We start from the raw sequence: 10,079 nt of genomic DNA, 5'->3' as shown, positions 1-10,079 counted from the left end.
CTCTTGAATTAACACAGTTTAAAAAATATATTCATACCCCCCCACACAAAGCACATGTATACATAAATATTTACACCCACACGTAGCATATATACACAATGCACGCACAATCACACATGCTTGTGGCATTTTAACAAGGGTTTTTAAACCTACCTATCCAAAGGGGCACCAAAAACACATGTACTTACAGAAATGCATTTCCCATGTATATACTGTATACACAGACACATGCGTTGCAAATATGTTTGTACACAGGAAACGTCAACATTTATCACATACTGGTATTAGGTCCCATTTCATATTTGAGAATTATGGCTACAGTCTATACTAAAAAATCATAAAATTAATCTATATGACTACATTTAAATTCTAAGTTTAGAAGGCTTACAGTTCTATCACAGGAACTGGTTTCATCATCATGTTTTGGAACAGAACGAGTTTGTTGCTGAACAAGTAGGCAATTGGCTAATAAACAGGCCCTACTGCTTTTCTGTGTTACAAAAGTCAGCTAAAAGCAACATTCAGAAGAGTAATCTTGGTAGATGACTTCTGGAAATGCAATATATCTGCTCTAAATTGATACTATTTCAAGAATCTGTCCACAGTTGAGTAAACAGTTATTCCAATTAGTCAATAAGCATGCAAGTGACAAGAAGTGACATACCTATCAAACAGGATACACAGTGAATTTTTCCAAATCCTAAAGATACCGTATGTTTTATTTAGCTAAACATCTGTCGTGTAGACAGCATCAGAGCGGTCGGTTAGGAGGAAGCTACTCAAAAGATGAGAGTTGGTACGGGAAACTCTTAGCTCCTGAAGCTACATTCCCACCTTAGGGCCTGGCGTGAACAACGCACTTCACACACATCTTAGAGCTTCTGACTTCGTTCACCTGGACATCTCCTTTTAGCAGGATGCAAACCCTTTGCGAAATGGTGTTAAAACTAATCCTAGTACTGCGGCAAACAAAGTATTCTCCAACATGCTTCTGGAATTCCAGGGGAGGCTGGGTTCTGTTAGACATAACTGAGAAGAGGTAAGAGAACAAAAATGTGCCTACAAACAGAGACAAGCGGGGCAGTGGAACTGCAGGCTTATAATCCAAGAGCAAAAGCCAGAGACGACAAATGCTATTGTTTACGGCAAACAAAGTATTCTCCAACATGCTTCTGGAATTCCAGGGGAGGCTGGGTTCTGTTAGACATAACTGAGAAGAGGTAAGAGAACAAAAATGTGCCTACAAACAGAGACAAGCGGGGCAGTGGAACTGCAGGCTTATAATCCAAGAGCAAAAGCCAGAGACGACAAATGCTATTGTTTACGACTACAGAAGATCAGTGGAAAGAAAGTTGGAAAAACATCTCCAATTTTCTTTGACATGGTTTGTGCTGATCTAAGAACACACCAGTGGTTATCCACAATATTTTCCTTTGACAGAAGGAAATTTTTGAAATACAGCAAAATGCAAAACCACGTTTAGCACAGAGCCAAACCCTGAAGTCTATAATCCTCTAGCTGCCTGTTTTAGAGAATTCAAAGGAAGAAGCAAAGGGATTCCGAAAGAGGGAGCTTTATGAAAAGATCTCGCAGGTCATCTTGTTTTACTGTGGACATTTACGTAACACGCTTCCGTTTCGCTGCAGCACCGTTTTTAAAAACACATTACATATTTAGCACATCTGTTCCATTCACAAAGAGTTAAGAATTTTTTCAAATGAGGGGGAGAAAAAAGATAAGAGAAGATTCAGGCTGGTGACTTGGGGTGGTGGTCTTTACAGAATCACTTGTAAATTAAAAGTGGAAAAGTTCTTTTTGTAAACTCGTAGTCTCTGATGGCTGCCTATTACAAGTGGGGTAGCTGTAGCCCCTTAGAATAACTTCGAAACAATGCCATTCCGCTTGGCAAGTTCTCTTTTTAATAATGGCTGAAGGTTTTTCCTTCATGCTTTATGGGTGTCTGCTTTGGGCATAAAGTACACAGGAAATTAAAGCTGAGTGAACATACAAATCACGTTTTCTGCTTTCAAAGGGAGACATTTCAGTTGGTGAAACCTGATTTACTTCTGTGGAATATGAAATAGTGTCCTGGGACGCCGCCGTTCAGTGAGGACTTGCTGTCTGCGAACAGTCAGCAGACAGCACTCCACTCGGCTTCTGGCTGTTTCCTACATGCTGATCACCTGGTCCTACTTCGTCTACAGCTCAGCCTCGGGACTGAACTATTAACCCCCAGGCTAACCCGATTTTGTAAATTTTTGCAGTGTTAGCATTTGTGAGGTTGCTTTAGATCTCAGCGTCTTAGTTCCATCTTTTGGAACGACCTGTGCAGAGACTCTGAGGTACAGCTGTAGAGCGTGAGCTCCTGCACCGGAAGCACGGCATCCCTCACGAAACGACTTTTAGTTTCATTCCAGGGCCCCCTTTAAAAACGGCCATCCCAGAGCAAGGCTCAAGATGTATTAAGCAAGCCTAGAATGGATGGAAAGTTCGTTAAACCGGCTTTAAAGGTAGGGTGAATTCTTACACGAGGGAATTACAAATAGCTGGGAAAGAGAAAAACTTGCTCCAGCCACATAAATAAGTCCACTACAGTTCGTGTCACAGTGGAGATAGCCACGTCTACATCTCCATCGGTGTGGGATGTTAAATATTTCCCATGTCAGCCTTCACCGTAACCTACGGGGAGGTGAATATATGTGTGAATAAAGAAATTAGGTATTTCCAGACACTTTAGAGATGTGACATTTTGCTTCTTCCTTGAACTCTGAACCTAACTAGCCAAATCTTCTGACCGACTACCAGAAAATTAAGCTTTGATTCGTTGTTGAATATGCTTCGAGCATGAAGCAAAACACATCAGGATGAGGAGAAGCTCTCTAGAGCAAGCAATGCGTTAACTTTTCCTCTGCAAACTACCTGTGCTTCTGGAAAAGTCTATTCTTAAGGAATCCTAATTTAAAAAAAAAATCACTTCCTAGCAGTCCTATGAAATAAAGAGAAAGGAAAGCGGATCTAAATAGGTCATTAGAGTAGGAGGGAACATTCATGATAGACAACATAATTTCTATCAGCCAAAACAGAATGTGGGAAAGTAAATACACGTATGGCTTAGGTCTAAGCCCACCGTCTCAAAGCTCTCAAGAATTACACTTAATGGGCTACCTGGTGGGTAACCTAGGAACTTGTCCAAAGCAAATTTCAAATATATGCCAGGGTAGGCAAACGGTCTTTCAAAATATAGGGCTGTTAGACAGACCTACCCTTGGTCAGTACAACATCTAAAGCCTCGAAGGGTCAGCAGTTTTCCAGAGTCAAACTCCGAAGGTCTGAGACACCGTGAGCGGCGACGAGGAGTGATGAATGCGTTAGTTAAACGGGCTACTTGCCTACTGATGTCCGCGCATGCGACTACTCATGATTTACTGATCAAGTGTGTTGCCTTCACATAATTCATTAGTAATTAATTGCCAGGCCAGACACTTCGTTTAGTCTAACAGGGAGGATTCTAGTGGACGGATTATAGTGGGACGAGTTGGTGATGGGGGTGGTCTCCGGCTAGAAAGAGAGAAAGAGAAAGGTAAAGAAACAAGTCGAATATCCAGCAGAAGGTCGCCCCAGAGACCCGGAGCGCCAGCACACACATGCCCATGCGGGGACAGGCCAGCAGCGGCGGTTGCCCTCGGCCCTGGTTCTGACACCGTCACCTGTCAGCTAGCATTTGGAGACAAAAATGAAGGATTTTGTCAAATGCAAATCTTTCTCAAAATAGAAGCTGCCCCTCCCAATACTAAAACAAACAAAAACCCCAAATCATTTGAAAGCCCATCTGAAGGTGGGCCCTGCCTTTCTCAGCCAACAGAGATGGGTACGGGGGAGCCGGGTCCCGCGCCGGCCGCTCCAGGCACGTGCGAGGGATGGTAGGCCTCAGAGAATGATGCTCGTTGAGTTTTTAGTTCCCTTCATATAATATCCTTCCTCTTTTCTTCTTACTGTTACAGTGTTATCACTTCTCATTGCCTTCAGCAGTAGCTTCCTCCAGTGTGTTCTGTATTTTACTTCTAATTTGCAGGGCCCTGGAAGCCGGAGGATCCGGGTTTGGGAGTTCTCCGCGGGAAGGGAAACAAGGCCCTGGAGGAGTATTGCTTGCTTTCTGGTTGGTCACGTTTCCGAGAGCCGAGGGGGCCGAATCCACAAACTCTGGTGTGAACTAGACGTGACATCACCGACAATGCTCTTTTTGTCCTGAACCCCTCCGTTAACTTCCCAGTGTGTTAGGAACTTGTGTGTGTGTGTGTGTGTGTGTGTGTGTGTGTGTGTGTGTGTGTGTGGATCTGCTTTCATAGGTAGTTCCTTGGGGAGTAATTTTTATAACCAACCAAATTCAACAAGTTGTACAAATCATAACAACCTTCCTTTTTGAAAAAACTCTCCCAGTGACTGTCTCAGAACAATCCCTTTTGGAAGTACAATCATGTTGGGGAATTTTTTTCTGTACCGTAAACACTAACATGATTAAATCAAATGTCCCTTCTCAGGTATGGAGAAATGAAGATAGAAAAATTAAAGAAAACAATTACAAAATGTTAAAAAAAATCCCAACGCCACAAAAACTAGACAGTCAAGGAAAAATCAATGAGAAAGAGGTCTTGTTGATTAATGGTACAAGTATGGGCCACTTAGGTACAAACTCATAGATATTAGAGTTCCTTTTGGCCCCGCACCTGAAAGATATCCAAGAGGCTTTAGAGGAAAGGTTTCCTGGGGGTGGGGGTTAAATTCCAATTTAACCCCTTCTGCTACGCTCGGTACTAGATGGGCACTTTAAGAAAGTCTAAGTGACTTTAAGTGACTGACATACTTCAGCGGCAGAGTAACCAAACTAAGCTATCAATACCGGTCATTAAATTTGAAAAGACAAAGAAGTCCTCTTTTTGGAGCAAGTCTGCTGGCTGCTGTGACTACCTGAACTGTTTTGGCTGTTTCCTACCGGGAAGGATCCTCCCGAGTTCATTTTACTTGTGACCGTGCAGCAGCCCTGTCCTTCCGCTAGCTCCGGCTCATCTTCATTGAACGTGGCCACATTTATTTAGCTTATGTCCTGAGTCTTGCACCTGCATCATCTTCTCCTTTGCTGTGAAGTTTCTAGAAGCCGGAGGTCACACCCACTGAACCTGTCTCCTACGTGCAGTCAGGTGCTCTGTGCTGTTTCGTTCATCCGTGAGAAGTGCTCTCCCTCCTTTAAGACTCACACTAGTGAAGTCTTCCCTTCCCTCATCTTGACGCGGCTGCTTCGGAAGCATCTCAGCATGTCTGTTACAGGCATCACGCTGAACCCTAGTTAGGGTTATAGGGTTATCTCCACTGATGAGGAATGGGCTGTGTCTTACTCATTGTCCTATTCTTGCCGGGGGTGCTTATCGTTCGGCCACGGAACAACCGAACACGGACAACTGAATAAAGTTACTCCTAGAAGCAGAAGCAACTGCTAAGCGCTTGTGGTACTCACTGATCTTGACATTACGTTCTAACTATTACGACATCTTTAAAATATGCCCAGTTTCAGGTTAAAGTAACCCATACATGTACTCAGTCATTAAAAATCCTGAAAGATACCACCCCTTTTGGAAAAAATGAGCATCACTTCATTTTTAAGACAATAAAATGCTACTAGAAAGCACTTCAGGAAGAGCATTAAGTTGTTCGGTGTCATTTTCTTAACAAGCGGTGCTGTTTGCCAGCCTCGACACAAGGAGCACATTTAGTTTCCTGTTGGCGTTCATTTCATTGGTCTAGTTCCTGACCATTCGAAGAGTTTCCAAAGACATTCACATCATAAGACAGTTTGTTTTGGGCAAAGCAAAGTTATTTGTTTGGTACCAAATTTTCCTCAGTTGCTTCGTTTAGGGATGGGCTGCACGAAGGAACCTGTTCCGGTGAAACGGAGCGTCTCGCATCACTCAGTGTTTCCTGAAACCCAGTGTGGCGCGGGGCAGTGTGCGGGGCAGTGCGCAGCGACAGTTGCAGAGCCGCGTTTCTGCTTCCAAAGCGAAGGGGGAGCCGGTGCACGCGTCGCTGCAGGACGGGGCTCTCATCGTGTTCTGGACAATGACAATTTTTGCGAGAATCCAAAGCTCACCCGGGGTGGGTGGCGTTGAAGGCGAGAAATGGACTTTCCTGATAAGAGCGGGGAGCGCCTTACTTGCCTCCGTCTTTCAATTCTCTTCGAAGAACGGAAGAACTAAAATTTCATCTGTTCTAGAACGCTTTGGGTGAGCTGGTTCTGAGTATTCATGGTGTGAGGCCAATCTTAGGGGTTGAGAATATATATGTGTGTATATATATATATAGAGAGAGAGAACACACAAGAGAATTCTGTAGGGCCAGTGGCTTGTGGGGTGCACCAGCCGGGCGGGAGGTGGTGGGAACGACCATCGCTCTAGTCCCTGGCTGCCAGGCAGCACGGCCCTGTTGAAAGGGCTTGCTTGCTCTTTCCGCCTCTCTCTGCCCTTATTCCTTGTCAGGGTGGGAGGCGGGACTTAGGAGCCTGGTAAACGTGTGAGCCACACTGGGTCTGTGTAGCGCAGTCCGCAGTCTCCCTACTTTTCCCTGTTGACACCGAAATTTCCTGACTCCCGGTCCAGGACTCTTTCTGTTGGACAGTTACAGTAGCGTGCTCGAGGCAGCGGTTCTCAAATTGGATTGTGCAACAGAATTCCCTGCCGGGCTTGTTAAAACTCAGATTGCCGGGCACCACACGGAGTTTCTAATAGGGTGAGACACTTCTAGCAAGTTCCCAGACACTGCTGATGCTGCGGGTCCTGGGACCAAGCTTTGAAAACCATTGTTCTAAGGCATAATAAGTGATTCTCATCTTGCTTTATTAGCAGCTCCATTCACTTGCCAGATACAGTACAAGCAGGAAGAGGAAGTACTGGAAAAAAAGTCTCAAGAAGAAGGAAGAAACGGTTGTAGAAGTACTTTGATACGTTTGGGAATTAGACTTAAGCATGAGTCAGATCAGTTTTAGGTTTATTTCGTAAAGACCAAGATACTGTAATATTCTTGTTAATCATCACCAGAAAAATAACTACTTGCTTAGGGAAGCTTGTACTTGCTTCTGAAAATGGCAGTTAAGTGTAGAAAGGAAGCATCTATACACACGATTCCAAATTCTCATCTCTGGAGAGGGTATGACTGAAGTCCAATCTAATCAGCTAGGTAAACCCCTCCCTCCCACACCCACAAAAAAGAAAAAAGAAAATCCTCCAAAAAGATAGAATGATTCTAGAGGAATGATATCTGCCTACCAGGGTAGTTTTGCACAAAAAAGGATATTCAATAGGCTTCTCTTGAACTGCAAGTTCTACTTATTAAATATAATCCAGGCTTTAAAATACATCTGTCTCAAAAATTCAATTTATGCATAATTACATGTTGCATGTAATTACATGTAGGATGATGGGAGAGTCCTGCATGCCATGTTTCTAGAGGCCACAAGGGTCTGATAGCAACTGGCCCAACTTGTTTATCTTATTGATGAAACCGGTAAAAATAAAATTTTTCTCTTAAAGAAGGGTTTTGTGTACCAAAGCACAGGAAGTAAGGTTACAGCTGGCGAATTTCTTAGAAAAACAGAAAATAGAACTAAAACAAAAACTGCTTCTGAGTTTTCTCAAATCACGCAGAGCATCTGCGCCGTGGGCTGTGCTGGTCTTGTTTTTAAAGCAGCCCCGGGCAAGAGGGTCGCCGGCGGCATTGCTGAGCTGGGCTGGGGGGCTGCCCAGCGTACGTCCCTCTCGGGAAATGTAATACCTTGTTTCTCCCCATCCTCTTGAATTACTAAGGCATGTAGGTGTAGTTTATCATCCGAGTGACATAAACTTCCTGTGAACCCAGATTATTCCTCCTCCTGTTTGTAATCTGTCATGGCACCTGCAGGGGGCACTGTGCCCCCCCTCCCCCCACACCCCGCCCGTGGCTCGGTGTGCAAGAAGGCAGACGCCCAAGCACAGGTCAGGGGCACACCTCCGAGTGAAAGGGAAGGGCCGCTGACGGTGACCGGGCCTGTCCGTCGCAGGTGCCCGCGCTGGCAGCCGTGCGGACCCAGCCTTCTGAACACAGTCGAGCTTGTGCCCAGCTGCTGCTTCTGAGCCTTTATTAACGAGACCGATTTTACTTATCTACAAGCTATGAGGCCAAGTTTTAAAAAACGCTACAGCGGTCAGGACATTGTCCACATGGAAGATAATAGTTCGTAATTTATTATTAAAACTACTATAGGCTGCCCTCCAGCATATTTTTGGCCTTTTCAGCTTTAGTAACAAAAGGAGCCAATACTGTCCAAGAACAGTTTACAGTAGATGCTGGAAAGAACACAGAACTTGGAGTCCTTTAAGTGACTCTCGTCCATTCTCTAGTACGATTCGTGCTGGCTCTAGATACTAGAGCCAGCGTTTCTTTCCCCTGTGAAAATGAACCCGTGATTTTATAACGTATGTCACCGGGAAAGTATGAACCAGTTGATAGACTCTGAAGTCAGAACAGAAGGGGAAAATGGTCCCCAACTGTTGTTCGCTGAAACAAACATCTAATATCCTGTACGAATTAGTCCCTGAGCGGAATGGTAACATAATCCCCCTCGCCACATTTTCTTTACGTAATCTTAAATACCGGACTTGGATTTCACCCCGAGGGATGGGACAGATGTGCCCATTTCTGTGGCTGCAGCTACAAGGCAGCCTGAAGGAGGGCTTGCCCACATTAACTCTGCTCAGTTGGTGATTTGTAAAAAAGAATTTTACAGTAGCATTCAGCCACGCAAGCTTCTCAGTAGACCAGAACGAGAAAGTGTCTGTGTTTAGATTGTTTCTCCAAATACCCTAAATATTGGGCTAATTCCAAAATAAATTGTGATTAAGCACTGCACATCAACTCATTTTGTACTATTTCATTCCCTCAATAAGCCCCGTTCACGTGCTACGCACGGGATTAAGAGTCCGATGTACAGAGACCTGATCCCTGCCCAGGAGCGTCTACTGGCGATGGGGAAAGAGACCAGTAAACCGTGCCGACAGCGCGGAAGATGGTGTACGGGACGGTGTCTCAGCTTCGGGGGCCCCTGGAGTCTTAGCCTGGGTCGGGGGAAGGGTTAGGAGGACTTGGGGGGGTTACAAGGACTTCTAGAATATACGACAAGTTGAGGGGACTGGCAGTCCAGAAACGGGGACTAGTACGTGTGAAGGAGAGCAAGCTAGAAAAAGTCCTGTCCCTTTGAGAAACGAGCCTCGTCTGGTTCTGTATCGCACGTGTCACAGTGATCTGTTTTGCTCTGAGTCCTGATGCATAAAACGGGTAACTTACAGGCTTTGGAGTTAAGTTAAAATAGGATTCCTAAAAAGCACTGCTTTTGAGATTTTTAAAAAGGCTGTAGCCTCCGTACTACCGATCACCACCACCATGCGCTGGCTGGAGGGAAAGTCGGAAGGACCGGCAAAGCAGCAGAGGGTGAAGAGAAATACGAGGGGAGAAAACCGGAGAGCGAGAAAGGACGTGGCTTGCAAAGAGCTCTAGGTGCACGTGGCCCCTGAGTGAATTTGGCAGGGTCCCTTCCCGTGACCCCCCATTTCTCTCCCTTCCTCTCTCTCTCCCCTCCCTTCCTCCCTCCCTGCTCTCTCTCCCTCTCTCTTTTGAGCACCCCCCAGAGAGATCTCCAAGAACTTACATGATGCAGAGACCTAGTCCCATTGGCGTTGCTGGGGCACAACTATTTCTAAGCCTCTTCGTCTTCTTCCGTCCTCCGCTGCCTGCCTCTCTCCTCATTCCCACCCCAGGCACCGGGGCAGGGGTTGGCCAGGGCCGCCATTTGGGGGAAGGAGGAGAGCTCGGGAAGGAGGTGCTAAGAGCCAGCGCCTGGGAGAGGCAAACGCCTCCTTCTGAGATGCACATTCTGTTGTCATCTCAAGTCCGAGAGAAGGAGAGAAAGCAGCAAGGCTGGGGAGGAAGAAGGCAACACTTTGAATCTCTGTGGAGAACTGTAACATTCATTTCTGGCTTAGAAAGACAAAAGACTTTGTGCC

The 10,079-nt window shown here is 45.5% G+C and overlaps 1 protein-coding gene across 2 annotated transcripts in view; it reads right to left on the bottom strand.

Moving 5' to 3' along the window:
- Positions 1–1,149: 1,149 nt before the first annotated feature.
- Positions 1,150–10,079, bottom strand: part of DNM3 (dynamin 3) — a 533,795-nt gene continuing 524,865 nt past the window's right edge. For both annotated transcript variants that reach the window (XM_059147002.1, XM_059147003.1), the window contains one exon: positions 1,150–3,558. In XM_059147002.1, the coding sequence (XP_059002985.1) occupies positions 3,489–3,558 (70 nt within the window). In that variant the 3' untranslated portion in view covers positions 1,150–3,488. The remainder of the gene's footprint in view (positions 3,559–10,079) is intronic.

The sequence above is a fragment of the Mustela lutreola genome, chromosome 14, assembly GCF_030435805.1.
Source record: "Mustela lutreola isolate mMusLut2 chromosome 14, mMusLut2.pri, whole genome shotgun sequence".
Classification (NCBI taxonomy): Eukaryota; Metazoa; Chordata; class Mammalia; order Carnivora; family Mustelidae; genus Mustela; species Mustela lutreola.
This window is presented reverse-complemented; position numbering and strand designations above follow the sequence as displayed.